Consider the following 26,282-nt stretch of genomic DNA (forward strand, 5'->3'; position numbering starts at 1 on the left):
ACTGGTGTCCTTGTAAGAAGGGCATGTGAGACACAGACACACGGGCAGAATGCCATGTGATAATGGAAGACGACTTCAGAAAGATGCATCTATAAGCCAAGGAATGCCAAAGATTGCCTGTAACCACCAGAAGCTAGGAGGGACATGGAACAGATTCTCTCTCTGAGCCCCAAACCCTGCCAATACCTTGATTTCAGACTTCTGGTCTCCAGAACCATGAAAGAATAAATTTCTATTTTTTAAGCTACCTAATTTGCAGTAATTTGTTACAGCAACCCTAGGAAACTAATATACAGCCTCACTAAGATACACAGTTAGAAAAGGAAGACGTACTCTAAAAATCTTTACAGAAAATTGTGGTTATTCTTTTTTGACACTACACTAAACCTTGACAAGTGGTAGTTTTTTAAAGGTTGGCTGTACTGTGAAATCTGAAATCATCTCAATGAAATTTTCATAACCCGTTACATTAAAATCCATTGGCCCACACCTTGTATTCTGAATCGATCTTTCAACCATGCAAAATTTTGTATCATCACGTATTGGTCATTTGGAAAATACTGGTTCACTGAATTATGTTGATCAGCCAAATGTTGACAACTCTCATCCTACAACATGAAAAGATCACTTTTCATTAATACCACCACCCATCATATCAGAAAAGTCTCTTAAGTATTAGGAAGCTGTCAAGCTCATGGTGGGGTATACAACATTTCCCAAATCCTAATACTCACTTGAAATCTTTAATTTTATCACTGGCAACAAATACTGTCGGTTGTTTTCCTTGAAGAGTCAGGATTACTTCATTTGTTTTTCAGAAACCATGTGCCAAATACCCAAGTCTGAATAACCATAGCTTATCAGTTAATAACTTAGTTAAAAATAGTGTTCTCTAAAAAAAAAAAGGCTAGTTCAACTTGCAACTCAAGCAATCACATAAGTGCTTTTCTTTAAGACAACCATCGTGTCTTGGCATATGCAAGTATTTTATGTATATTTATTAGTCACAAAAAATATTAAATAAGATACGTATTCAAAGGTTGAGATTTATTAAAATTAGTATTTTTTACCGCTTACTCAAGGACATTCTTAAATAAAACTGGCATGTTTTTACTATGAGTACAGTGGTGAGGAATAAAATAACTACGAATAGTCTGGAGCAACTGCCTTGATTCATGTAAAGACACCAGCGGTTTTATCCACCATTGCTTTTGCACAATCAGTACAATGTCAACATAGTGGAAAACGCAAATAACATGTTAGTATCATTATAAAAATAATTTTGACCTTCTAGACCCCCGGAAAGGCTCAGATACCTGCCTGCCCTGGTTTCACAAACCACAGTTTATGAACCACTGCTCTAGGATATGGAACTGGGAATGGAACTGCTGAACTGAAGGATATGTGTATCTTCACTTTTATTATTTATTTTATTATTTTACTGTCGAAATGTTTTCTAAGCTAGATTTAACAATTTACACTTACACTGGAAGTTTTTTTGTTCCACTTACATACCAAAAGGTTTTATGCGTATTGTAGAGGGTTTAATGCAAAAAGATGTACATGTTTTAACACCAAGAACCTGTGAATGTGGTCTTATTTGAAAAAAGAATCTTTGAAGATGTTATTAAGGCTCTCATGATGACATCATCCTGGATATCTGGATGAGCCCTAAAACCAATGACAAGTGTCCCTATAAGAGACAAAGAGACACAGAGGAGAAGGCCACGTGAAGACAGAGGCAGAGACTGGAGTTATGCAGACACAAGAATGCTGGTAGCACCAGAAGCTGGAAGAAGCAAGGAACAGATCGACCCCTAGGAGGGAGTACAGCCCTGCCAACATCTTGATTTTGGACTTCTGGCTTCCAGAATTGTGAGAGAATAAATTTCTGTTGTTTTAAGCCACCGAGTTTGTGGTAATTTGTCATGGCAGCCCTAGGAAACATATACATTCACTCCTCACTTATCAATATGGTTAGGTTCCAAAGACCAGGTTGTTAGGTGAAAATCAGTGTTATGCAAAAATGGAGGATGACCACATCAGATCACAAAATAATGGATGACTACATCATTACATAACGGCCATGTCACATTATGTAACTGCCAAGCCACGGAGAATCATGGTCCATCATAGCATTAGTTTCACTTCTCATATTGGCATTTGTTACTGACAGATGTACATCATTAATGTGCAAAATAGCTGGATAGTAGATTTTTTAGTATTGACGTAAATGCGAAATGTTGGATAATGAGACAGCTGATAAGTGCAGAGCAGGTGTACAGGTATGTAATGCTGTATTTTTATGGTTTTTATGCCCTGATTACTAATGAAGTTGAACATCTTTTCATGTGCTTATTGGCCCTTTAAGGTTCCTGGGTGGTGCAAACAGTTTGCACTTGGCTACTAATTGAAAGGTTGGAGGTTTGAATCCACCAGACAGTGCCACGGAAGAAAGGCCTGATGATCTACTTCCCTCAGATTATAGGCGTTAAAAACATTATGGAGGACAGTTCTACTTTGACGCACAGAGTTGCCATGAGTTAGAATCAACTCAACAGCAACAGGTTTTTGGTTTACTGGACATTTGAGTTCTTTATTTGTGAAGTGCCAGTTCTTTTGCCTTTCTTTTTTATGCAATTGTCTTATTACTGATACATGAAAGTTGCTTATATACTCTTAATACTATTTCTTTAGTCAGTCACATGTGCTGGAATATCTTCTCTGTTGTTTAACTTTATGGTGTAATAATGAACAAATATCTATCAAAGCCAAATTTATCAATCTTTTCCTTTGTGATTTTTACTTTGTATAAATAACACTTCGAAGAAATTGTTTCCTTTCCTTGGTGTCATAATTGTCTTCCAAAAGTTTTACAGTTTTGATTTTCACATTTATCCCCTTGGAAGAGATCTTTTTATATTGTCAAGTAGGGATCCAACTTCATTTTTCCCTCCCACAAACCTTTATTGGAAAGCTTTTCTTCTCCAGTGATTTGCAGTTACCTGTTTGTCATAAGTCAGCTTCTATAACTGCACAGGTCTTTTTCTGGGCCATCTGTTCCCTTAGTCTATGTGTCTACCTCTGTGGAAACATCATACTGTTTTAATTACTACATAAAACTTCAGAAGTTTTGCTAGCTTGTAAAGTAAGTTCCTTAATTTTGTGGTTTCTTCAGAAGTGTCTTTGCTATTTTTGGTCCTTTCCTCTTTTATAAGTTAAAATGAGCTTGTCAAAACCTACAAATAAACTTTGCTGGGTTTCTGGTTTAAACTGTCTTGAATCTACTGCTCAGTTCAGGGAGAATTAACATCTTTATGAATCTATCTGTGGATATGGAATAGCTCTCCAGTTATTTTGGTCTTCTTTAATGTCTCCCAGTAAAATTCTAAAATTTTCTCCATTAGAGATCCTGTACATTTTTTTTGTTAATTTTATTCCTAGTTACTTCATAATTTGTGTTTCTGTTACAAATGATATCTTTTTTAAAAATTAGATTTTTCTAAACAACATTTTGTTGGTTTATAGACCTGTAATTGATTTTTGTTTATGGATTTCATATCCAGCAACCTAGCTAAATTCACTCATTAATTCTAATAACTGACACGTAGATTCTGGATTTTCTATGTGCACTGCCTCATCAACTGTAAAAAAAGTAACGAGAATTTTGCTTCTTCTTTTCATTCCTTGTAACTCTTGTTTCTTTTTCTAGCCTTACTGAACTGTCTAGAATCTACATTCAATGTGTTAACAGGAGAGGTGAAAATGGGCATTGCTTCTCTTATTTCCCCAAACTCAAAGGGAAAGCTTTCTATGTTTTATCATTAAGTATGATCTCTGTAGTAGGTCTGGTTTTATCATTAGGTATTGTTATGTACTGAATTGATTTCCCCAAAAATATGTGTTGGAATCCTAACCCTCATCCCTGTAGATGTAATCTTATTGAGGCGGGGGAGAGGTAAATGTAATCTCATGGAGGTGGGGAAGGGGTTCTTTGTCCTGTTAACAAGGCCTTATCTGTGTAGGGTGTACCTTAAACATAATCACTTCTGAGTTATGCGGAGAAGCACAGACACAAAAACAAGGAAGCTGGGGAAGACAGATGTCATGTGAAGATCACCAAGGAAACGAGGAACACCAGGGCTATAGAAGTTGAGACAAGGTTCTTCCTCCAAGGCCAACACAGGCAGAGTTTCCTCCTAGAGCTAGTGTCCTGAATTCAAACTTCTAGCCTCCTAAACTGTTAGAAAATATATTTTGGATCCTTAAAGCCATCCACTTGTGGTATTTCTGTTATAGCAGCACTAGATAACTGCGTATGATCTCTGTTACATATTCTTTGTGTTATCATTAAGTATAATCTCTATTGCAGGTTTGGATTTTTGGTTTTTCATCAAGTAAATTTCCTTCTATTCATACTTCAATATGAGGTTTTATCACAATTCTTAAAAAAATTTTACTAAATGCCTTTTTGGAATCCATCGAGATGATCATGTGATTTTTCTTCTTTGATCTGTGTATGGCTGTCATTTTTAAAATTTTCTAAAAACCCACCCTAATGTATGCTAAATCCCACTTGGTCATGAAGTATTAGATTTTTTAGTATTGGACTTGGTGTACTAATATTTTATTTAGGATAAATAAGATTGGCCTCTTCTTTTTTAGTACTGTCCTTTTCTGGATTTAGTATCGAAGTTAAATGCTAGCCTCATAAAATGGGTAAAGGAATGCCTTCTCTTTTTCCATTCTACAGAAAAGTAAAGAATTCTAAGACCGGATTTCTTTTCCTTGAATGTCTGTTGTGCTGGTGAAGCCAGAGGAGTCTTTGAAAAAGACTCTTGGCTACTGGGGTACAATTCCTTTAGTGGTCAAGGGACTAGTAAGGTCCTCTATTTCTTACTGAGTGAGCTTTGGTAAAGCTGTACTTTTAAAGAAATTTACCCATTTCACCTAAGCTCTCAAATATACAGGCATAAAGTTGTTCACAATATTCTCTTATCTTTCTAATTTCCACAGCATTTGTAGTTGTTCTGCCTTTTTCCTCCTTAATCATTCACATTTTTAAAAATAATGAAATACATCTTTCAGATATTTTAGGCTTTAGTTTATATTTTGAACAGAGTCAGTATTTATTACCTTTCTGTTCTGTTCTCTGGTCTTCCAGTTCTTTCTTAGGGGTTTTAGCTTTTATTAATTCTTTGTCCCAGGCAGCCAAAGCTTGTTTTTCCATTTGACGAATCTCTGCTTCCTCTGCATCTAAACGTCGCTTCCACTCCAGTAGCTCCTCTGCATGCCGTCGCCGCTGCATTAGTCTTTGCTCTCGCTTTGTCAGAAACCTGTGGCCACACCATGAGGAACAGTGAGAGAACACGCTTACAGGCAGAGATCACTGAGAGCGGTACCACTCACGACCCGATCGACAAGCTGTGCAAACAGAACATTCACACCACTCCTCTCTCTGGAAAAAGTTTGAGATAACAGAAGATTTGATGAGTCAACTTATTCAGAAACTGAAATAATTTCTTTTTTAATTGTAATGGTTTATAGGATTAGCAAAGGAAAAAAATATCTTCAGAATATCTGGACAGCCATGACTTAGATATTCATCTTTCATATGTAATTCATTTCATAAAAGAAGGTGTAAGGAATTTGTTCTGAAGGCTCTGACCAGAGAACAAGCCCAAAACAACAAAGACCAAAAACAACAACAAAAACAAACCCCAAGCCCCCTACAACAAACAAGCAAACAGAACAAACAAAAAACATGTTCATGTCCCTCTTTTACTTTTAAGTTCATTCTGGCTTTGCTTCAGGTCTAGTGAGTTTGGTTCCCATTACTTAATAGATGGAATGCAAGATAAGAATCTATCTTTTTTCATGGAGGGAACACTGAGCACCACAGTCAGATGCCTGATGCAGTCAAACATAACTTTTTATTTACTTGAGTGAAAGTATTCACCAAATTTCTCAACTTAACCCTAGCTCTGGGTTCTTGGTTTTTATCATGTCTTAGCTCAAAGGATTAGAAGTTACTGATTCAAGAAATGTTATTTGAGTAGTTAAAAGGTTACTATTGAATTCTCCTCAAATGTAAATGACAAAGTTAAATAAAAGGTGGGCTGCTCATATTCTTTCTGTTAGATCTATTTCTGTTAGATCTACAGTGGTGGTTAATCAACAAAAATGTATTGACATATCCAACAAACACTTCATAAAAAGCACAAAAACTGTCACTCCACTTCTTGAGTAGTCAGAATGTCAAATTAACGTGGAAACCAGAGAAAAGTCTACGGGACATTTGACAAGACGCCTCCAGGCTGTTAAAAAAGAAAAAAAAAAAAGGGAAGAAGAAAAGCAAAACAAACAAAAAGAACAGAGCATGCTCTATCAAAGAGTGCACTGAAAAACGGTGCAGTTACCTGACCAACTGGTTGTAGATATACAGCTGGAATTTGGGATGAAGGTTGGGAAAACAGACACTGAGAGAGGCCCAGTGATGAGACGTAAAAACAGAGAAGAAGTAGTGAACAGGAGAGCAGTGTCTACAAAATAAGGAGGAAGATTTTAAAACCAAGAGATCAAGAGGCAGAAAGAATGAGAAAGGGAAAGCATAAGATCTGCATGAAGAACTTTCAAAATGCTTCCTGAATAACATTATTGGCTGCTCAGTTCAAGCAAGTGTTATATTCTGTGTGATACATAAAACACGTACTTTTATAGATACTGCCAGTGATTTCTGAATAAACATGCCTTTCTTCTCAGATGTTGCTAACCACCGTCTATATTTTCAGAAAAATTTACCTGCCTGTACATAAAATAATGAGAAGTACAGTTTGGGGCTAAATAAGTTTTCCCATAACCTTTAACATGGAGTACAACAATTATGGCCATGAAGCTAGTATATCAGCAACTCTGCATACATATGCAATCCTGAGCAAGTGGTTATTATAACTATAAGCCTGAAATAAAAAAGCTCGACATTTTCCTTCCTTACTTTACCACCACAATCCAACTTGGAAATAATAAAATAATTTAAAAAATTAATCTGTAATAAAAGTATTTTGTTCATGTCTACAACAAAAAACTTAATGCTAACAGGACCTACCAGAGGTGACTTCCTTTATATTTAACAAAGGTACATTTAAATAATCATATCGAAATATAGTACCCACTGTATAAACTATCAGAATGCATAATTAAGAATAAAGTGAGCTAGTTCCAATAAATGTAGTCAGTGAAAAAAAACATGCCGTGGACAGCTCAGTTATTAAGGTAAGAAGAAAATTCTGTATGTTAAATAAAGCTACAAAAGTAGAAAAAAACAAAATTCTCCTCTTTTGTAATAGTACATAGATCATTACATATGTGAAAGAATAAGTCAGTCTAGTAATAATTTGAAAAGGTTAATTCTCTTTGACAGAGCATGCTCCTGTTCACATGCACACAACAGTAACTTACATATCAAGGCAACATTTACTGCCTTGGAAGGGCAAGGAATAATCAGTATGTCACAGAAGTGAGAAAATCTAGGTATAAATCCAGCCATTCATTTGGATTTAAAAAAGCATGTACAATATTGCCTACACATGTCTTAAAATAGCATACTATTTCCAAGTCTATTTTCACACATATAACTTAGTATTATACTTCCCCTGCATTTATTTACACAAACACACATACATACACACTCATATCTGGATTGCCTTGATTTTCTGCACTGAAGTTCAAGGAAAAACACTTTTGCCAAATTTTAGTAAAACAATACAATCTTGTCATTCTTTACGAATATTCAATAAACTTATTTTGATGCCAATTATCAAAATATTATGTAAAAAAACAAATGTACTTGGCAAAAGGTTAAAAAAAAAAAACTATTCATAACATTCAAAGATCACCCACCCTCTTAAGTATGTAACTGCTAAATGCATGCACCACCTAGTATAAAAAGTAAAATAATATTGGAACATATGAAATAAACTTTAAAATATACAACTTTATTTTGGGGGGTCGTGCTCAATATAGAGGGCAATAATTTTCTCTATTACAGCAAATATTCAAAATGTATTTTTCATTCATAAAGATTAAGCATATTCAAAAGCTCTAGTTTAGAAATGGGAAAACCTATTGTTGTCAAATCAATTCTGACACAAAATGACACTGTAAGACAGAGTAGAACTGCCCCACAGCGTTTCCAAGGGTTTGAACTGCCAACCTTTTGGTTAGCAGACAAGCTCTTAACCACTGTGCCACCAGGGATCTGATGGTTAATAGAAAATGAAATTAAATAGTTTACAAAATTAGTGTAAAAAAGTTTTAAGCATAACCTTAAACTTAGGACTTCCTCCCAGAAACATACATTTCTTATTTAATTAAAAGTATTCTAGATATAAAGGATGTTCTTTAAAAGGTGAACAAAATAAAGTTGTGATAAGAGAAAGCAGTACTTCACATATAGTTAATATCCGTCAAGATGTTGCACAAGTGAAGTATAAACAAAATTTGTGAGTGACAAATTTTCTTCTTTTTCAAGATTGCTTTGTAATGCGGGTCCCTTACAATTCCATATAAATTTGAGGACTGGCTTTTCCATTTCTGCAAAGAAGGCTGTTGGAAATTTATAGAGATTGCACTGAAGGTATAGATTGTTTGGGCAGTACTGACACCTTAACAATATTAAATCTTCCAATCCATGAACATGAAATGTATTTCGGATTCTTTAGGTCTTCTTTAAATTCTTTCAGCAATGTTTTATAGTTTTCAAGTGTGCAAGTCTTTCTGTTAAACTTATTCCTAGATATTTTATTATTTTAGATTCCATTGTAAATGGACTTGTTTATTCCCTCAGGATGCTCACTGCTAGTATATAGAAACCCGACTGATTTTTGTGTGTGGACCTTGTACCCTGCAACTTTGCTGAATTCGTTTATGAGCTCTAATAGCTTTCTTGCAGATTCCTTGGGAATTTCTATACATAGATAGGATCATGATCATACCATCTGCGAATTCAGGTAGTTTTATTTCTTCCTTTCCAATTTGGGTACCTTTTATTTCTTTGCCTAACTGCTTTGGCTAGGACTTCCAGTACAATATTGAATAATAGTGGTGAGAACAGGCATCCTCGCCTTGTTCCTGATCTTACAGAGGAAGCTCTCAGTTTTTCTCCATTCAGTATGATAACAGCTATGGGCTTTTCATAGGTGCCCTTTATCATATTGAGGAATTTCCCTTCTATTCCTAGTTTGTTGAATGTTTTTGTCATGAAAGGGTGCCAGATTTTGTCATGTGCCATTATTTCTTTAAATATTCTTTCTGTCCTTTTTTCCTCTTCTCCTTTCATGTATGGAAGGTGTGTATATTGGTTTGTTTGATGGTATCCTATAATTCTATTAGGTTTTGCTCAGCTTTCTTGATTCTTTTTTCTTTTTCCTCTTCAGACTCAGTAATTTCAATTGCTTATCCTATTCCTATCCTGATTCTTTCTTCTGCCAGTTCAAATGTGCTGTTCAGTCCTTCCACTGAATTTTTCCTTTCACTTACTGTATTTTTCATTTCCAGTAATTGTTTGGTTCCTTTTTATATTGCTTATCTATTGATACTCTTGTTTTATTCATGTATCATTTTCCTAATTTCCTTTAGTTCTTTTTTTTTTTATTTAAGTCCTTTGAACAAGTTTAATACTGTTGTTTTAAAGTCTTCTATTTTGTCCACTACCTTCTTTTGTCTTGTTTTTTCGAATGGGCCACCATTTCCAATTTCTTTGTGTGACCTGTAACTTTTTGTTGATTCCAGGGCATCGGATTATTACAATGCGTTTGCTTTGGGCATGTGTGTGGCTTCTTCAATTCCCCCATGTACATGATGCTCTCAAATGAACTAATTTCTGCAAGAAATTCTCATGTGTCACAGCCTTCAGTCCTTGCTCACTGCTCATTCACTCACCCAGTGTGAGCTCCAATACAGGCCAAAACTACACTTCCCTCCTTCAGGCAGCTCCCACATGGATCAGAACAAACACACTGAACAGTCCACCAGTAAGTCTCCAGAGTCAGGGACTGAGGGTGTGAACTATAGTCCGCCTCTGCTGCACCAGCTTCCATTACTGCCATACCGTAAGAGGGAGGGACAGAGACAGTAGGAAAAAAAATTTCCTACCATTTAAAAGTTACCATTTTCTTGTTTCAGCTGCAGTTAGTTGCCACAATTCTCTGCACACCTTTTAGAGTTTTTACAGAGATTACAGGTTTCTTAGTGCTCACGGGGTGGGGTTAGGGGGTCAGAATCTTAGACTGATCTGTTCATGCTGTCATTCTCAGAAGGCACTCCTTAATTCACTTTTAAAATCACACGTTCACACTCTACACTTGTGCTATGTTGCTATTCAACTCCACTAATCAGCCATCTAGTACTTTTCCAGTTTCAAAAAATACTAATTTAGAAAACTCAGTTTATATTGAAGACAACAGTCATCATCAGTGCAGTTAAAAAAAAAAAATTGTTAGGTTGAAAGCAGATATGCTAACTAAACTAACTTTAACAGAACAAGCCTCAAGAGATGTTCATAAAAGTCTCCGTTATGCCACCAGGATGTATATTCTAGACTTTGGTTTACCCTACAGGGTACTATGGTAGTGAAAAATTGGAGCTGAAGTCCAAAGAGCAGGGTTCTAGTTCTAGCTTTGCCATTCTGCTATGTGTGTGATCTGAGGCAAGTTATATATGTTTGTGGGCCTCAACTTCTTCATGTAAAACAAAGGGACTTTGCCAGATGAATTCTCTAAGAGTCCTTCTAGTTCTAACATTTTATAATTCTTTCTTCCTCAATTCAAGCACCTCTTTTTTTTTTAAATACCTCAACACATTCTTTCCACTGAGCAAATATAATTGTGAATTGTTTCAACAGATTATAAAACCATACTATAACTTAAAACGGAAAATTATGATCTAAATTTAAAATGAAGCTTCCAGCTCTAAAATTCTTTAATTTTGAAACATACATTAAACAAAACAAATAAAAACCTAATATCTCAAATCATTTAAAAATTCCTCCTGGGCTTAAAATTCTTTGATTCTATATTGTTATAAGTGAAAATGGAGTATAGTGCTTTACATCTTAAAATGGATTAATTCTTTCACGTCCTTACGCATCTTTAATGATAATCAAAGAGGTAATGAGGATATGACTAGTATTGGCCTAAAAGAAAAAGCAGTTTAGTTTTCTTTCTCTATAGTAAAACCTATTCTATTACTTAAAATTGTCTAATTACTTGCATATATATAAATAAAATATCATTATTCTTGAAGTAGGAAGTATGGAAAATAAAAACACAGACTATCAGAATTTATTCAGCTACTACACTTAGTCTTCTCCAAGAAAATTAAAGCTCTAATTTAAGGCAATGATATTTAACAAATTATTTAAAATAATTCTATGATGCCTTTAATGGTTTATCAAAAGTCTTCTCTTGTAAATTCTTTAATCTTTTAAATTTAGCAGATTGACAGTCTCAGCAGATTGATCAGACAACAGGATAAAGTATTTTTTTACAGAACAAAAATATTTACCTGGTTAACACTTTTGATTATCTAAAAATAAGTTAATTTTGCTCCTTTAACAATTTCCAAACAAACTGGGAGGAGTAAAAGGGATATTTAAAATGTTTTGTGATTGTAGGCTTCATTTTTCTATGCTATCTTCATCTGCAATGACCAAACAAAAAAATGACTATACATACTCCTCGCTTATCAACATGGTTAGGTTCCAAAGACCAGGTCATTATGTGAAAATGGAGGATTTTATTTTTTTCTGTTTTCAGACCATCCATTCTACGATTTTTTAAATTTAGAAAATATCATAGAAAAAATAACTGCTAAGATTTACTGATGTGCTCATCACTGTGATGAGTCCAATGGGTTATTCCCTCTGTGGAGGAGGAAGCTAGATAAAGCTGGGCTGTGTGACTGGAGAGCCACAGTTTAACTACTTTGCCTTCCTCCTATTCTGGGTCACAGCTTTCCTTGCGAAAACTGCTTCCAGGGCTCCACTTCCACCCTGTAAGCCCTGCATTCACAATCCTGGAGCCTGTTCTGCCCACTAGGCCTGGCAAGTCATCGAGGCTCTGGGCTTCCTGCAAGGGTGCTGGGAACCTGGCAGCGCACCCAGAACCACCAAAGCGGAGGCTTCAGGCCTAGTTCAGCTCACTTTGGGATGTCATTAAACCTGTGCGCATTTCTTCCAAACACCCTCTCTAATGCCTCTTTCTTTCCTCCTTTCCTACCCCATAGCAATTTTGAACTGCAGGATCTCAGGCCACCTAGGAGCTGGGAACCCAGAATAGGTGCCCACTAGCTCGGTGCTGCCTGCATGTCTGCCCAGAGGCTGCAGCCATGGAGGAGGTCAGCCCAATGGAGCAGCTGGTTGCAGTGCCCCCGCCAGCACGTCCAGCTTCCCTGAGGCTGGCCAGGGACCCTCCTCAAGGGAAGGAAGCACGCTCTGCAGCCACTGCTGCCATGCCCGCCACCTTGTTCATGCACTAAGTAGCTGGACAGTAGGTTATTTACTATTGTCATAAATGCGAAATGTAGGATAACAAGATAGTTAATAAGTGAGGAGTAGGTGTATATATGATCTGTTTTGTTTTTTCTTATGCTAGAAAAATATATATGCTAGAGTTATATTTAACTCTAAACACTCATTCATGAAAATTTTCTTAATATACCTGTCAGTAAAAATTTGTCTCTTCTAAACCTCCTTAGCAATTGACCTAAACTGTATTTTTATGCAAATAATGCATGCCTTGCCAGCAGCGCCCTTCCCTCCCAACAACCAGGTATTTTCATAAGCACCGCTATGCCATTTTTTTTTACATGTTGCTGAAAAAAAACATAGCATAGAGCTCTTGTGGAAAATACCTCGGGGCGGGGGCGGGGGGGCCTGGTTGGCAAACAAGCGTAGAAGGCACGCATTATTTGCATAAAAATACGGTATATACTTAAGGAACCTGCCACTTTGTTCTTTTTCCCCTAAACTGTAATAAACTCTTTGAGGGTGGGGTTTATGTTTGATTTATCTTTGTATCCCCCAGAATCTAGAACAGTCACAAAATTCTCAACAAATAATTGCTGAGGGAATAAATGTATAATTAATAAATAACATGGAAGAGCAAGCTACTACTAACAAATGAAACCACTGTCTCCTACTTTAGTAATGCAACATTTAAAATAAAGAGAATTTCCTTGAAATGGAATTGGCAAAATAACAGGAAGAGCCGACTGCATGATGTCTCTTCCATGGAAATCTGTTTCACCGTTACAGATAACCCACTAATACTGTAAATACTGCCTCTCATTGTAACAAACAAGACTCAGATTTTATTTACCAATAATAACAAAAGAGACTAAGGACTGCAAGTCTTTTGAAACCATATTTTCATTTTTACTACGTTTTCACATTTTGACAATTTTTTTGCTTTCCACTACACTGAGAAATGGAAATTATTTATAAAATGTCAATTCAATAAAGAGATCTACCAGAGTCACAGATTTCAAATATAAATTTTAACAAAGGCATTGTTGTCTCAGGGAAAAACAAAAGTAGAAATGTTTCACTGTAGCCAAGAATGGTTTGATTACCTTAGAAAAATACCTGTCATAAAATCAGAGTTCAGAGGATAACAGTAAGAAATAATACACAATGAAGATTTTCCCCAAAAGTTAGCGAGACCTACTGAGAAGGGTGACTACTCTTCAACAGGTGTTTTGTATCAATAAATAAGAATCTCTTGGAAGTGAATGTCTTTGCAAATCTATAGCACACAAAGTAGCAAAAGCCCAAATAATTCTGTTGTAATAAGGTGTCTGCTGTAGCAAATGACTATAAAATTAATTCGTTCTTTGTTTTTTGAGCTGACACTCCAACACCATTCAAGAAGATCAAATTCTAAAGCTATGGTGATCTAAACAGTATTTAAGGACTAGTTTTCACACAAATCTGTCTTGGAAGAAGTACAACCAGCATGCTCCTTAGAAGCAGAGATGGCAAGGTTCCGTCTCACATACTTTGGACATTTATCACAGGAGGGATCAGTCCCTGGAGAAGGACACCATGCTTGGTAAAGTGGAGGGTCAGTGAAAAAGAAGATGACCCTCGACGAGATGGATTGACACAGTGGCTGCAACAATGGACTCAAGCACTGTGAGGACGGCGAAGGTCCAGGCAGTGTTTCATTCTGCTGTACACAGGGTTGCTATTAGTCAGAACTGATTTGACAGCACCAAACAGCAACTAGTTTGTTCCGAAGGTCAAAACTTATTTCACTAACAATAACCTTCCTTTTTAAAGCATTGCTAATTTTGGAAAATGCTCCAATTCCTCCTCAAGTTTCAGCACCATCATCCAAACATTAATTTTTTCCTTTTTCGCCACCACTGGCCATAACCTCATTCCTATCCCAAATACAACTGCACTGATTCAAGCAATAAATCATGGAGTCACTCAATGTTTCAAGGTCTAGCGTCTCTGTCAAACTTCTCAAAGGCTTACTGCTGACAAGGAATGGCAGACCAGTAATATAAAAATTCTAGGTTTTTCAATATTTTGGGTACTGCAAAAATAATTAACAAAATTTGGAACAAAATCAGTAAATCTAACCTTGAATTTGTTAGGATTTTTAAAGCTTTTTTACCAAACCAGACATAAGTACCACACTAACTGATTGACCTCACAAACAGACTAGGATTAACAGTTTCTTCCACAAATTTGGTTAAACTATTCGAATATTATTCAGAGAGCCTGGCAATGAAGATTTCACTGAAATAGAAGGGCAAGGGACCAATGAAGAAAACATTCCCGAAGCTGTCTTGCTCCCAACATTTACCACACAGAGACATTTGGAGGCAGATTTAAGTGACAAATCAGTGATAAAAATTTACAAGAGTTTATCCTAATTCTGAATACAAAGATCCCCAGAGCAATAGAGCATGCCTATGCTGGCTACTGGAAAATTTTATCAGGAAAAGACGACAACATCTTTAGTCTAAACTTCAATAAACTATTATTGTATATGCACCTATGATTAATATATTCTCCTTTCTTTTATTAAAAGTTATAATTAAGTGTGAAAGTTATACTTTAGCCTTAACTAGTTTAACTCACGGAAATCATCAAAAAGGAATATTTACATAGCAGTATTTGGTTTTATCCCCTTATATTTTTTTGTTACTTAAAAAATTTTTTTTCATAGTCAGTTTCAGAATTTTTATGTTATGAAATGGCTCTCTAGCAATGAAATGCCAATGTATATCACTGCACCCATAGAAAATAAGGATTTGACTTATACTGCTTGACAGAAACTAATTAAGTCATAGTTTGGTGTCACATTATCAATTTAGGGCATTATTAAATTTGATGTGTGGTACACTGTAAAAGGATATCAAGACACAACCTAAGTTTAATCTGTAGTTCAAATTTCTAACTTTAAAAAATAGCAGTCAACAAAAATTTTTAAACAGGCCTCTTTTCCATATTTAGTGAATTTCAAGGAAGCTAGATATGGAGGTAGAGGTTACAAAGTCAAAGATAGGACCTACCAGCAGCTACTTCATAATCGTATTTAATTAAATGTAAACCCAAAAGAGTAAGCTATCATATAAATGTCATTTTATGTGGTCAAAGCTGATGTACAACTGAGGTACATGTAAGTAGGAGTAACTTTCTTTTAAAAAGCCTTTAAAAAATAATAATTAGAAATGTTTTAGAAGAATGGCAGTGTAACTGACTGTCATGGATTGAATTATGTCCCCCCAAAATGTGTGTATCAACTTGGTTAGGCCATGATTCTCAGTACTGTATGGTTGTCCTCCATTTTGTGACTAAAATTTTATGTTGAGAGGACTAGGGTGAGACTGTAACACCACCCTTACTCAGGTCGCCTCCCTGATCTAAGGTAAAGGGAGTTTCCCTGGGGTGTTGCCTGCACCACCTTTTCTCTCTCAAGAGATAAAATGAAAGGAAAGGAAAGGAAAGCAAGCAGAGAGAGTTGGGGACCTCATACCACCAAGAAAGCAGCACCAGGAGCAGAGCGTGTCCTTTGGACACGGGGTCCCTGCACCTGAGAAGCTCCTCGGCCTGGGGAAGGTTGAGGACAAGGACCTTCCTCCAAAGCCGACAGAGAAAGAAAGCCTTCCCCTGGAACTGGCGCCCTGAATTTGGGCTTGTAACATACTAGACTGTGAGAGAATAAATTTCTCTTTGTTAAAGCCATCCACTTGTGGTATTTCTGTTATAGCAGCACTAGATGACTAAGACACTGACTTAAGGGTGAAACTGAAAGACTGCCATAACATTCAAAACCCCAGGAGAATTTCAGCACTCGTGGTTTCAAGTGAACAACTCATACTTATCCACAAGGTTAAAATTTCACCCTTCTGTTTGAAAATAACGCCTGAGAACTGCCAGACAGCCACTGGATGAGATCTTGGGATATACCATTAGTTGCTCTCTCTAGTCAATAGACATGTTCTTCGATTTCAGAGAAAGTATTAATTTTACTCTTAATTATAAATTTTATTAAAAGAAGACAGAGAACGTCACGGATACATGTGGATATACTACTGAGGCTCTTTAATAAGAAACCTGTCTGTATTAAATTGAGGAAAAATGTTTTATAAATAAGATTCACAGTTAACCGACTTCAAAGTTGATCCAATAATTCTGCTAAAATGCTACTGAACACATAAAAAATCATTATATCAATCTGATATAATGAAATACATTAAAAATATTATTTGTTGCTATATTTTCAATAAAACTAAAGATATTTATAAAATTGAATTACTTTTCATCCATGCGGCTTCTCATTTTCTTCAGTTTCTGCATAATGCTGCTGGTTTCACTGCTGGAGATTGAAATAGGAGAAGGACTACGGGTTTCCAGGTCAGTTGGCCCAGGGGTAGTTGCCTTATTATCTTTTGTATCATCATCACTATGAGACTCCTGGAAACAAAAAGAAGTGTTACAATTTTTCTGGAATTTAAAAAAGTCTTAAAGTGATCTTGTTGTCGAGTGCCGCTGGGTCAACTGAACGCACAGCAACCCTATGTGACGGACTGTAATCTTTACAGGAGCAGACCGTCAGGGCTTTTCTTTCGTAGATGAGACCAGGACTCCTCAAAGTGATCTTAAACACTGTCAACTCAAAATTAAGTTTTTCCTCAAAATAATGTTTGTAATAATAGCAGAAATTAAGGTATTACTTAAACGGCAAAACTCTATCATGAAGTTTAACAACTCAAAAAAAAAAAGATGCAAGAAATCAAAAAACTTGTCACTAGTAATCTAGTATCTAAATGTGCTCCCTAATTTGTTAAAGATGAACCACTCAAAAGGAATACAAAATTAGACACCGTAACTATATAAAATATATATGTACAGACATAAAGAATGAAGAGAACACATAAAACTTATTTTAATCATACTGGGCGATGGTTTTTTTTTTCCTATAAATATTCCTTATGGAAAACAATTACTTTCACTAATTAAAAAGTTTATAATGAAAAAAATAGAAACTACTGGTTTAATCAATACATTATTTCTGATGAGCAAAAAGTAAAACCTTAATTGCTTAGTAAATCTTTGCCACAAATAGTTATTTATTCTCGTAACTTTCCAAAAAGATGGGTAGGGACAGTTACGACTGTTTTTATTTTGTAGATAATAAAATCAAAGAACAGCCCTTCTTACTTTTCCTCTTCCTGAACAATTGAGTTCTCAAGTCATTTGATGGGCAGAACAAGGCAGGTGTCCATGTGGGGACAGAGGGTGACAAGTGGGCCCAGAGTGGGGTGTCAGAACCCGAGCTGGATGAAAGGGTATCTAACACAGGAGGGCGGCCTGTGTGAGGAGTAAACAAATGGAGTGGGCAAGCAGGTGCTCATGTGGTAGCGATCCGATACAGGGAGTGAGGAGCCCAAACAGAGTGTGGACAGCATTTCCATACAGAACTTCCTTGCATGCGTATCAGAGTTCAAAGAGGGTAAGAGGGGTTATAGTGAAGGGGCGAGGGCGAGGAGGTGGGGAAATTCAGTGCCAAGTGGGATGAGGAGGGCATCCACATGGGGAACAGCCTGGTACAAGGTCAGGAGGTCATCTGCATGGGGAAGGGGTGGCAATGGTTATTGGTTACATAGGGGGACTGATCAAATCATTAACAATATTAAGGAAAATGTTAGCAGGGTATCTGTCAAAGAAGGGAGTTCTTTGAATGAAACATGCGATGTTGACTGAAATTGCAGATAGCAATGTGAACTCATGATTTTTAATATACACACATATACATATAGAAATATACATGTAAATGTATACGTGTATCTCATTCATTAGTTCACATTCCCTAGATTTGCTGCTAGGGGCATGCCTAGCACCAGATCTTGGTTTCTTATTAGCTTTTCTTACTAAAAGGAACCAGGACTCTTTAGGAAATTGGCTGATTCCAAGGCTGGGGCATGGAAAATGCAAGATGCTTCTGATTCTGAAACATTTTTAGAAACTCGTGAGTCCATACTGATATAAATAAAAGAATAAATTTAAGTTTAAGGAGGAACAGGCTATTTACATGGTCTCAAAACACCTCCTCACAAAGTATTGGTTAATTACAAAGGGAAAGACAGTGACTTTACAATGAAGTCTCACAGATACCACCTTCCTCAGGTGATCAGTGAGAACACAACATCACTTCTGTGACATTCCTGCCAAAGATGTGCAATCTAAATCTAATCATGAGGAAACATGAGACAAACTCAAAATGAAAAAAATTCTACAAAATAACTGGTATGTAATCTCCTGAAGTGTCAAAGTCATTAGAATCAAGGGAATACTAAGATTTTTCCAGAAGAAAGGAAACTAAAAAAGCATGAAACTAAATGCAACATGATTTTGAACTTATCTTTTTCTGTAAAGAACACTGTGACAATTGCTGAAACATGAATGGAGTCTGTAAATTAAATGGTAGTTATGTATTAATACAATTCCCTGATTTTGATCGTTGTATTCTTGCTTAAAAAAAAGCTCGTTTGTAGGTAATACACTCTAAGGTATAGGAGGAAATGGGCATCAAATTGGCAACTTACTCTCAAATGACCCAGGAAAATAAAGTTCTTTATGCCATGCTTGAAATTTTTCTTTAAGTTTGAGATTGTTTCAAAATTTAAAATGTATTTTAAAAAACCAAAGCAGAGAATATTAGGGATTTATTTAATTATACTGCTATATAGTCTGGGTTTTCCAACTCTGTACTTGAAGAGATATTTTGAAGTATTTTTGAACGGGTTCATATTGTTTCTGTCTGAATAACTCCTTTGAAGCGTGTATCATTATACTAAAATTGTATAGCTGAAATAAGTTATTACGTAAAGGGCAAAAACAACCTCTCCTATGACTTCTGAGGAATATATTTGGATTGGTAAGCAAGAGCAAAGCTCTCTGTTCCAATTTAGTTTACAAATAGAAAAAAAAAGTAAACAAATATAGGAGACACTTGTCCCTTTCAAATTTGGAAAAAAAAAAAAATACACCTCTCACTATACCTAATAGAACAGACCTAGAACTTGATCCTAGTCTGTTACTGTATCATAGTGTTAGAATGAACATATCCCTCCTATTAGAACATGAGGCTGGGTTAAGAATTATCAAGAAGCATAAAGCAGAAAACAAACTAATAATAAATCCATATAATTTACCAATTTATTCTCCCCGGCAGACTTCAACTTCTCCTGCAGTTTTATGGTGGTCTGTCGGATCCTTTCTATCTCCTCCTGCTGTTTAAGAATCAGTTGTCTTTCCTTCCGAGCTGCCTTATTGGCTTCTTGAAGGCGTTTAATTTCTGCCTAAGGTTTAAAGAGTTAGGAGAGGGACTGAGGTTTGGAGGAGACAGATCCAAAGTAATATTTAAAAAGAAAATCCCATCATCGCATAGATTAAAAATAAATATATGTTATTTAAAAATAAGTTATAATATTGTATAAGAAAAAAATGAAAGATGTAAAGGAGGAAAAAACAGTCATGCATAACTCCATCACCCTAAAATATTTAACATGATCCCTTAATTTAAATTATTGTAACTAGAATGATTGATAATTTCATATCCCCTTTTTAACTTAACATACATTTTACAATTTTCCATAGTGCTACTTGGTTTTTATACTTATTTAACAGTTGTACATCAAGGAAACTAATTATATAACCCTTATTCTATCGCTAATGCTTAGGCCCCTTATAATTTTTTACTCTCCCAAATAATGCTTTAAGGCCTATAATTGTTTTTTACTACAGGATGGTTCTTTAGAAGAGACACCAAAATGCAGGAAAAACAAATCAAAGAGCATGAACCATGTTATGGCTCTTAAACAATTTTTTAAAATTGCTTTCAAAAAAGGATTGTTCCTTACAATGCCGGTAGAAACAGTGAAGACTACGCGATAACACACCTTCTCTACACAAGATATTACCATGTTTTCCGTTGCTAATTAAGTGGGCAAAAGATCATACACACTGATAATAATTTAAAAATTTAACAGATTTGTTTTGTTTTCCTGTTAAGTAAATATAATAAAAACATTAATAATTTGTTGCTTATAATTTATTTTAATGTTTGAAAGACTTTTGAAACTATCTGAAAATGCAAAAAATAAAATTATAAACATTCACATTTCCAAACTCCAAAATGAGCAATTTTAATACTGTCATATTTTCTCCTAGTCTTCAATTTCTGAAAGAAATAAAAATGAAATCTCCAAACCACCATTGTAAGCTGGGCATATATCATTTCAGCATATTCTTTTTATATCCTTCTACAAATATATGTACTTATTTGTAAAAGACAAATAATACTGTTTGGTTTGTGTATTTGAAAAAATTTTTATTAGTAGCATATGTATACATTTTGAATCTTGCTTTAATTACTAGACATTGCTTTTGATACCTCTCCATGCTGATTTATACCTTCTAATTGCTGTGTAATAAATTTACATTGGAGGGATATGTATTTCATTTACCCATTCTTCTATGGTTGGGTTTTTGGGTTGCTGTCAATTTTTCACTATTACAAACAATCATCACAATGAACAGCCTATATTTGTCGTCTCCTTGAGCATATGTATAAGTTCCTCTGGAGCTGCAGTTCTCAAAAATGTGGCCCATGGACTCCTGGGGGACCCCGGGGCCCTTTCAGGAGACCCTCCGGGTCAAACTGTTTATATTAATACAAAAACATCATTTGCCCTTTTTTATGCTCATTCTCTCATGAGTATACAATGGCACTGTATGCTTTAAGAAAATAATTGTATTTTCCAAGCCAAAAAAATGTAGTGGAAAGAGTGGTATTTAGATTTTTCCAAATCTCTTTATTGTCTGGCTTAATAAAAGGCAGCTAGATGCTCATATTTGCTTCTGCATTTAATCTGTTGCATATGTTGTTGAAGTGTGTGCAGAAAATCTGGCCTTGCACAGATAACTGGTTGGAAAATGGAGGAGTATTTTAATAGCTTTTTCAGATAATTGTGGATATTCCTTTCTGACACTATACCAGAATTCAACAGGTGATAGTTTCTTAAAGTTTATTTGCAATGTGGAATTTGAAACCATATCAATCAACTTTCTGTATACTGTTATATTAAAATTCACTGGTCGTCTGGAAAATACTGGTTCACTGACTAAAACAGATCTTCCAAATGTTGATGCCTTTTCTCATACAATATCAAAATAGCACATTCTTTGATGTCTCAAAAGAAAGAATCTTTAATACTGAGTGATGGATACAAATTTTTCAAAATTCTGATGTTTGCTTGAAAGTTTTAACTTTCACTGGCAACAAATATTGCCCGTTTTCTTTGAAGTGACAGGCACACTTTGCTTATTTTTGAGAAAACGTGTCAAATACTCAAATCTGAATAAGCATAGTTTGTCAGTCATTCTTTCAAATAAAAATGATATTCCATGAAAAAAAATGTAGCTAGTTGTGCAACTCAAATGATTGCACAAATGCTTTTCCCTGAGTCAATCATTGTGCTCTAGCATCTGGCAAAGGTGCTTTATTGTGGGCTTCATCTTTTGTCACATGGAATATGAAAAAGACATGTACTCAAAGTCAAGACTTGATAAAGTTAATAATTTTTATTGCTTAAATAGGGCGCTCTTATGTGAAACTGGCTTTTTTTTTTTTTTTTTTTAAACTGCAAGTATATAATATGGCAGAGAAAAATACAATGACTACTAATAAGAGTTTGGTGCCACTGCCTCGATTCGTGTTAAGGTGCCAACAGTTTTACTTCTCATTGTTTTTGCATTATTTAGTGAAAATTCACACCCTAGTATCATTATTAAAATAGTTTTGACCTCCTTGACCCTTGAAAGGGTCTCAGGGACCTCCAGAGTTCTACAGAGCACACTCTGAAAATTGCTATTGGATTAGGCCTGGGTTTTTGAACCAGTTAATGTATAAATTCACCCAATTCAGGCCAAGAAGAAAGAAAAGACTTTTTCTAGGGGATTCTAGGAAAAAAAATGTTTGCTCTTCTCTTAAGAATAAGCACAAAGTTGTGTTAACATTGTGAATGTACTAAAGGCCACTGAATCACTCACTTTAAAATGGCTATTTTATGTTATGTGCATTTCATCCCCCAAAAAGAAAAAGGAATAAGCCATAGGAAAATACATTCTCTCTTTTTGGATACAGTTGTACAAAAATATGTGGCCAAAATTGCTTATAGCCATCTCACTACCAGCCAAAAGAATCCTAACTGATAGAACTGCAGTAAACATCTTAGTACATATATCCTTACACTCTGGTGCTTTTATTTCTATAGCGTAATTTTCCCAGGGTAGTCAATGGGGTCAGTGTTTTTTCCACATTTACTTTAAAAAATTCTGAAATATCACAAACCTAAAAAAGAGGCAGAAAAATTAGTCATTCAAACACCTACCAGGGGAATCAAACATATTTAACATCTTTCTATATTTGTTTCAAATCTCTCTGATTCAAAAATAAAAGATTACAGATGAAACTAAACTCTACCCCAATCCCTTGTTTCTCTACCTCCTCCCCAGAAGCATATCATTCCTATGTGTGCTTTTGTTCTTTTGATGTGTAAGCGTGATTGGATAAAATATGGACTACTGATGAATGACTTTCAAAATTTTACAGGAATGATATAACACCATACATACTCTTTTGCACCTAACTTTTTAAGAAACTAATATTACGGTTTTTGATATATGAAAATCTAATGCTGTACTGTTGAATATGGTTGTCACTAGTTACATGTGATTATTTAAATATAAGTTAAGTAAAATTAAATAAAGTTCCAGTTTGTCAGTTGCACCAGCTACATTTCAAGTACTCAAAAGCTACTTGCGGCTAGTAGCTACTATATTAATAGCATAGATACAGAATACTACCATTGTTTCAGAAATCTGTACTGGGCAGCACGATCTAATGCATTCACTTTCTTGCACTATTTTCTTTTCTTGCAGGAATATGCTGTAGTACATTTAGTTCATCTATTCTCTTTCTGAAGAAATTAAGTTGTTTGTATTTTCCATTTAAAATTTTTCAAAAATGGGCATAATAATCCATGGTGATAGATGACAGTATAGTGGTTACTCCTGACAGGGTATTAAACCAGCAGTGACATATAATCCTAATTTAGGAGAAATATGGTAGACTACTAAGCAAGCCCTATAATTACAATAGTATGCTCATAAACAGTGCTAAGTATCAACTATATCTTTTAAGGCAATAATAGAAAAATAGTAGACTAAGCAAAGTAATAGATTCCACAATTTAACTTGCTTTACGGATAAGTTTTCTTAAAGAGGCTTTTCTCTTCACATACCTTTTCTTGCTGCAACCTTAAGAGCAAACCACGCTGTTTCTTTCGGAGTGGGGGCATTTTATCATCTTCTCCTTTGTCTCGTAGATGTCTGCAAATAATATTTCCCATTGAAACAAAGATTACATTTTTACTACAACGTCAATAATTTCTGACCACTAAAAAAATTTATAGACCAATTTAACATTTTCAAATGTGGAGAACAGTTGTTGCAGAAAGCAATTCACATCTCAACAAATATTTCACTGAGTACATAATATATGCAAGCCCTGGACTATGTCTTTTAAAGACAGAAGGACTTTAAGGAATTAATTATATAAAATGACAAGATAAGAGTCAGTTAACTCATATAAGAGAAATGCAAAGAAAATGCTATGTGGGTAGGAAGTCTTAAAAGCAACATGAATCAAGAATGACTGCCATATTTCTAACTTGAGAAACTGAGTTGATAAGATCAAATTAAATGAGAAAAAAAAAATCTTAAAAACCAAGATATTTTCTTTGAAAGGAGAAATTGAACAGTGAAAACTATGTTCACTGAAAGAACTTACTTTTTTTGATGCTCTAGCCAGGCTAGCTCAGCCTTAGTTTTCTCCTTCAAGGCCTTTTCTCGGAGACGCAGGAGTGAAGACTGGTGAGCTGCACGCATTTCCTCTTCTTTCATATACTGTCGAACCATCTCCATAGTAAATTTAGAGAAACTATCTTGTCCTCCTGAGAATGGCATGCTCAGCTCCTAAAGAAGAGGGTTTATTTAAAGTTTTTCACCTTCTAATCCTTTAGAACTTAACTTTATTAAAAGAGGTACACATTTATAAAAATAAGTATTTAACAAGGCTGCCAATCATATAAGAGAACATTCTTCAAAAAAGGCACATGAGAGGAAGTAACACTCATCCACTATTTAATTAGCCAATAAAATTTTAATAAAGAACTACTGCAAGCCAGACACTGTCCCAAGGGATACAAGCTTGGGTAAGAATTTGTCCCTGTTATCCGAAAGGTTGCAATTTAGTAAGAAGAAAATTAGAAATGTAAATTTTAAGATGGAATAAAGTGTCACAAGAGTGAAGCAAGTGAAAAAGCTATATAGATGACATTGGTCCTGATTCTCAAAGGCCTTATACATCACTCCAAAGAATAAGTTATATCTTATTTATGAGGAAAGGGAAGCCAGATTTTACAGCAAAATATTACATAAAATTGATATTTTAGGAAAACCATTCTGATAGCTGACAATTTAGTTCAAGTATAATATGTATTCTTATACCTTTAAGAGAATATACCCCAAACCATTTATGAAGTACTTCCACAGGTAAACTAAAACACACCTTGACAGAGGACAGTGCAGTCTTCTCTGGGGAAGGTTCTTCATCAGAGTCATCATGATGGCCTCTTTTCTTTTCCATGTTAAATCTGCGATGACTCTCTGAAGGTAGTAAAGATCGAAATGATTTTTCTTCTATTTCATCTTCTGTCATGGATTCATCAAATTTCAGGGAATATTCTGTTGCAATAGAAGTTGAATCTAAAAAAATACGGAAAAAGTAAAATTTATTAAAACAGTTCTCTGTAGGTCTTCAGTAGTAGCTCTTTTGACCCTTTATGGGACAATCCAACATAAATTCATAGCAATTGATGGCATGGAATAATAAAATTCACTTATGAATCAGCTAAAAACAAAACTTAAAAATATCTAGAAATATTAGTATTAAAAAATATGATAAAAGATTAATGTACTTCATATAAAAAGAGCTCTTACAAATCAATTAGGAAATCACTAATACCCCTATAACCATACCCCTATAACAAATGAAAAATAGTCACGATCAGATGCCTCACAAAGGAAATACAAATGGCCCACATAAAGTGAGAAAAAAACAAAAACTACCAAATCGAATTATATTTTTAAGAATTCATTAATCCCATGCTTAATTAAAAACACACGGCTCTTTCAGGTTGGCTCTTGTGTGCCTCTGACAGGACCCCATCCTTCTGTTATTGGATACTTCCTTATTTTCTGGTACTATAAGATGCTCCAGGTTCATCGTATATTTTCCCTGTACAACCCTAGAAGCAGCCATTCCTCCAAAGAGCCCTAGTTTCTTTTACTGAAGAGTGGTATTTAGAAGTTATAATCTGAGTATTATTTGTCCTCATTGCTACTAGGGTATCATTACTTCTAGGCTCTCTCATCAGACAGCGCTAGGTAATATATGCACGTATACTGACCCATGCACATGCACACTTTGTTTCTGTATCTCTCTCTCAAATTAAACATAGTTCCTACTGATGTCTCTTACACTAATCCAGTACTACAGGATTCACTCAAGTCTTCCTTTCTTGGTTATTTGTAACTTCCCTCTCTAACACTGAAAAATCCGGCTCCTGACATCCACTTG

At 35.2% G+C, this 26,282-nt stretch overlaps 1 protein-coding gene across 4 annotated transcripts in view; it reads right to left on the reverse strand.

Annotated features, from left to right (window-relative positions):
* Positions 1-26,282, reverse strand: part of CEP350 (centrosomal protein 350) — a 197,690-nt gene that overhangs the window by 52,227 nt on the left and 119,181 nt on the right. For all 4 annotated transcript variants that reach the window (XM_064276564.1, XM_064276565.1, XM_010590972.3 and 1 more), the window contains 6 exons: positions 25,212-25,408; positions 24,432-24,616; positions 23,884-23,971; positions 19,732-19,878; positions 16,833-16,990; positions 5,137-5,336 (listed from right to left, as the gene is read on the reverse strand). In XM_064276564.1, coding sequence (XP_064132634.1) covers positions 5,137-5,336; positions 16,833-16,990; positions 19,732-19,878; positions 23,884-23,971; positions 24,432-24,616; positions 25,212-25,408 — 975 coding nt within the window. The remainder of the gene's footprint in view (positions 1-5,136; positions 5,337-16,832; positions 16,991-19,731; positions 19,879-23,883; positions 23,972-24,431; positions 24,617-25,211; positions 25,409-26,282) is intronic.

Source organism: Loxodonta africana, chromosome 25 (assembly GCF_030014295.1).
Source record: "Loxodonta africana isolate mLoxAfr1 chromosome 25, mLoxAfr1.hap2, whole genome shotgun sequence".
In the NCBI taxonomy this organism is placed as follows: Eukaryota; Metazoa; Chordata; class Mammalia; order Proboscidea; family Elephantidae; genus Loxodonta; species Loxodonta africana.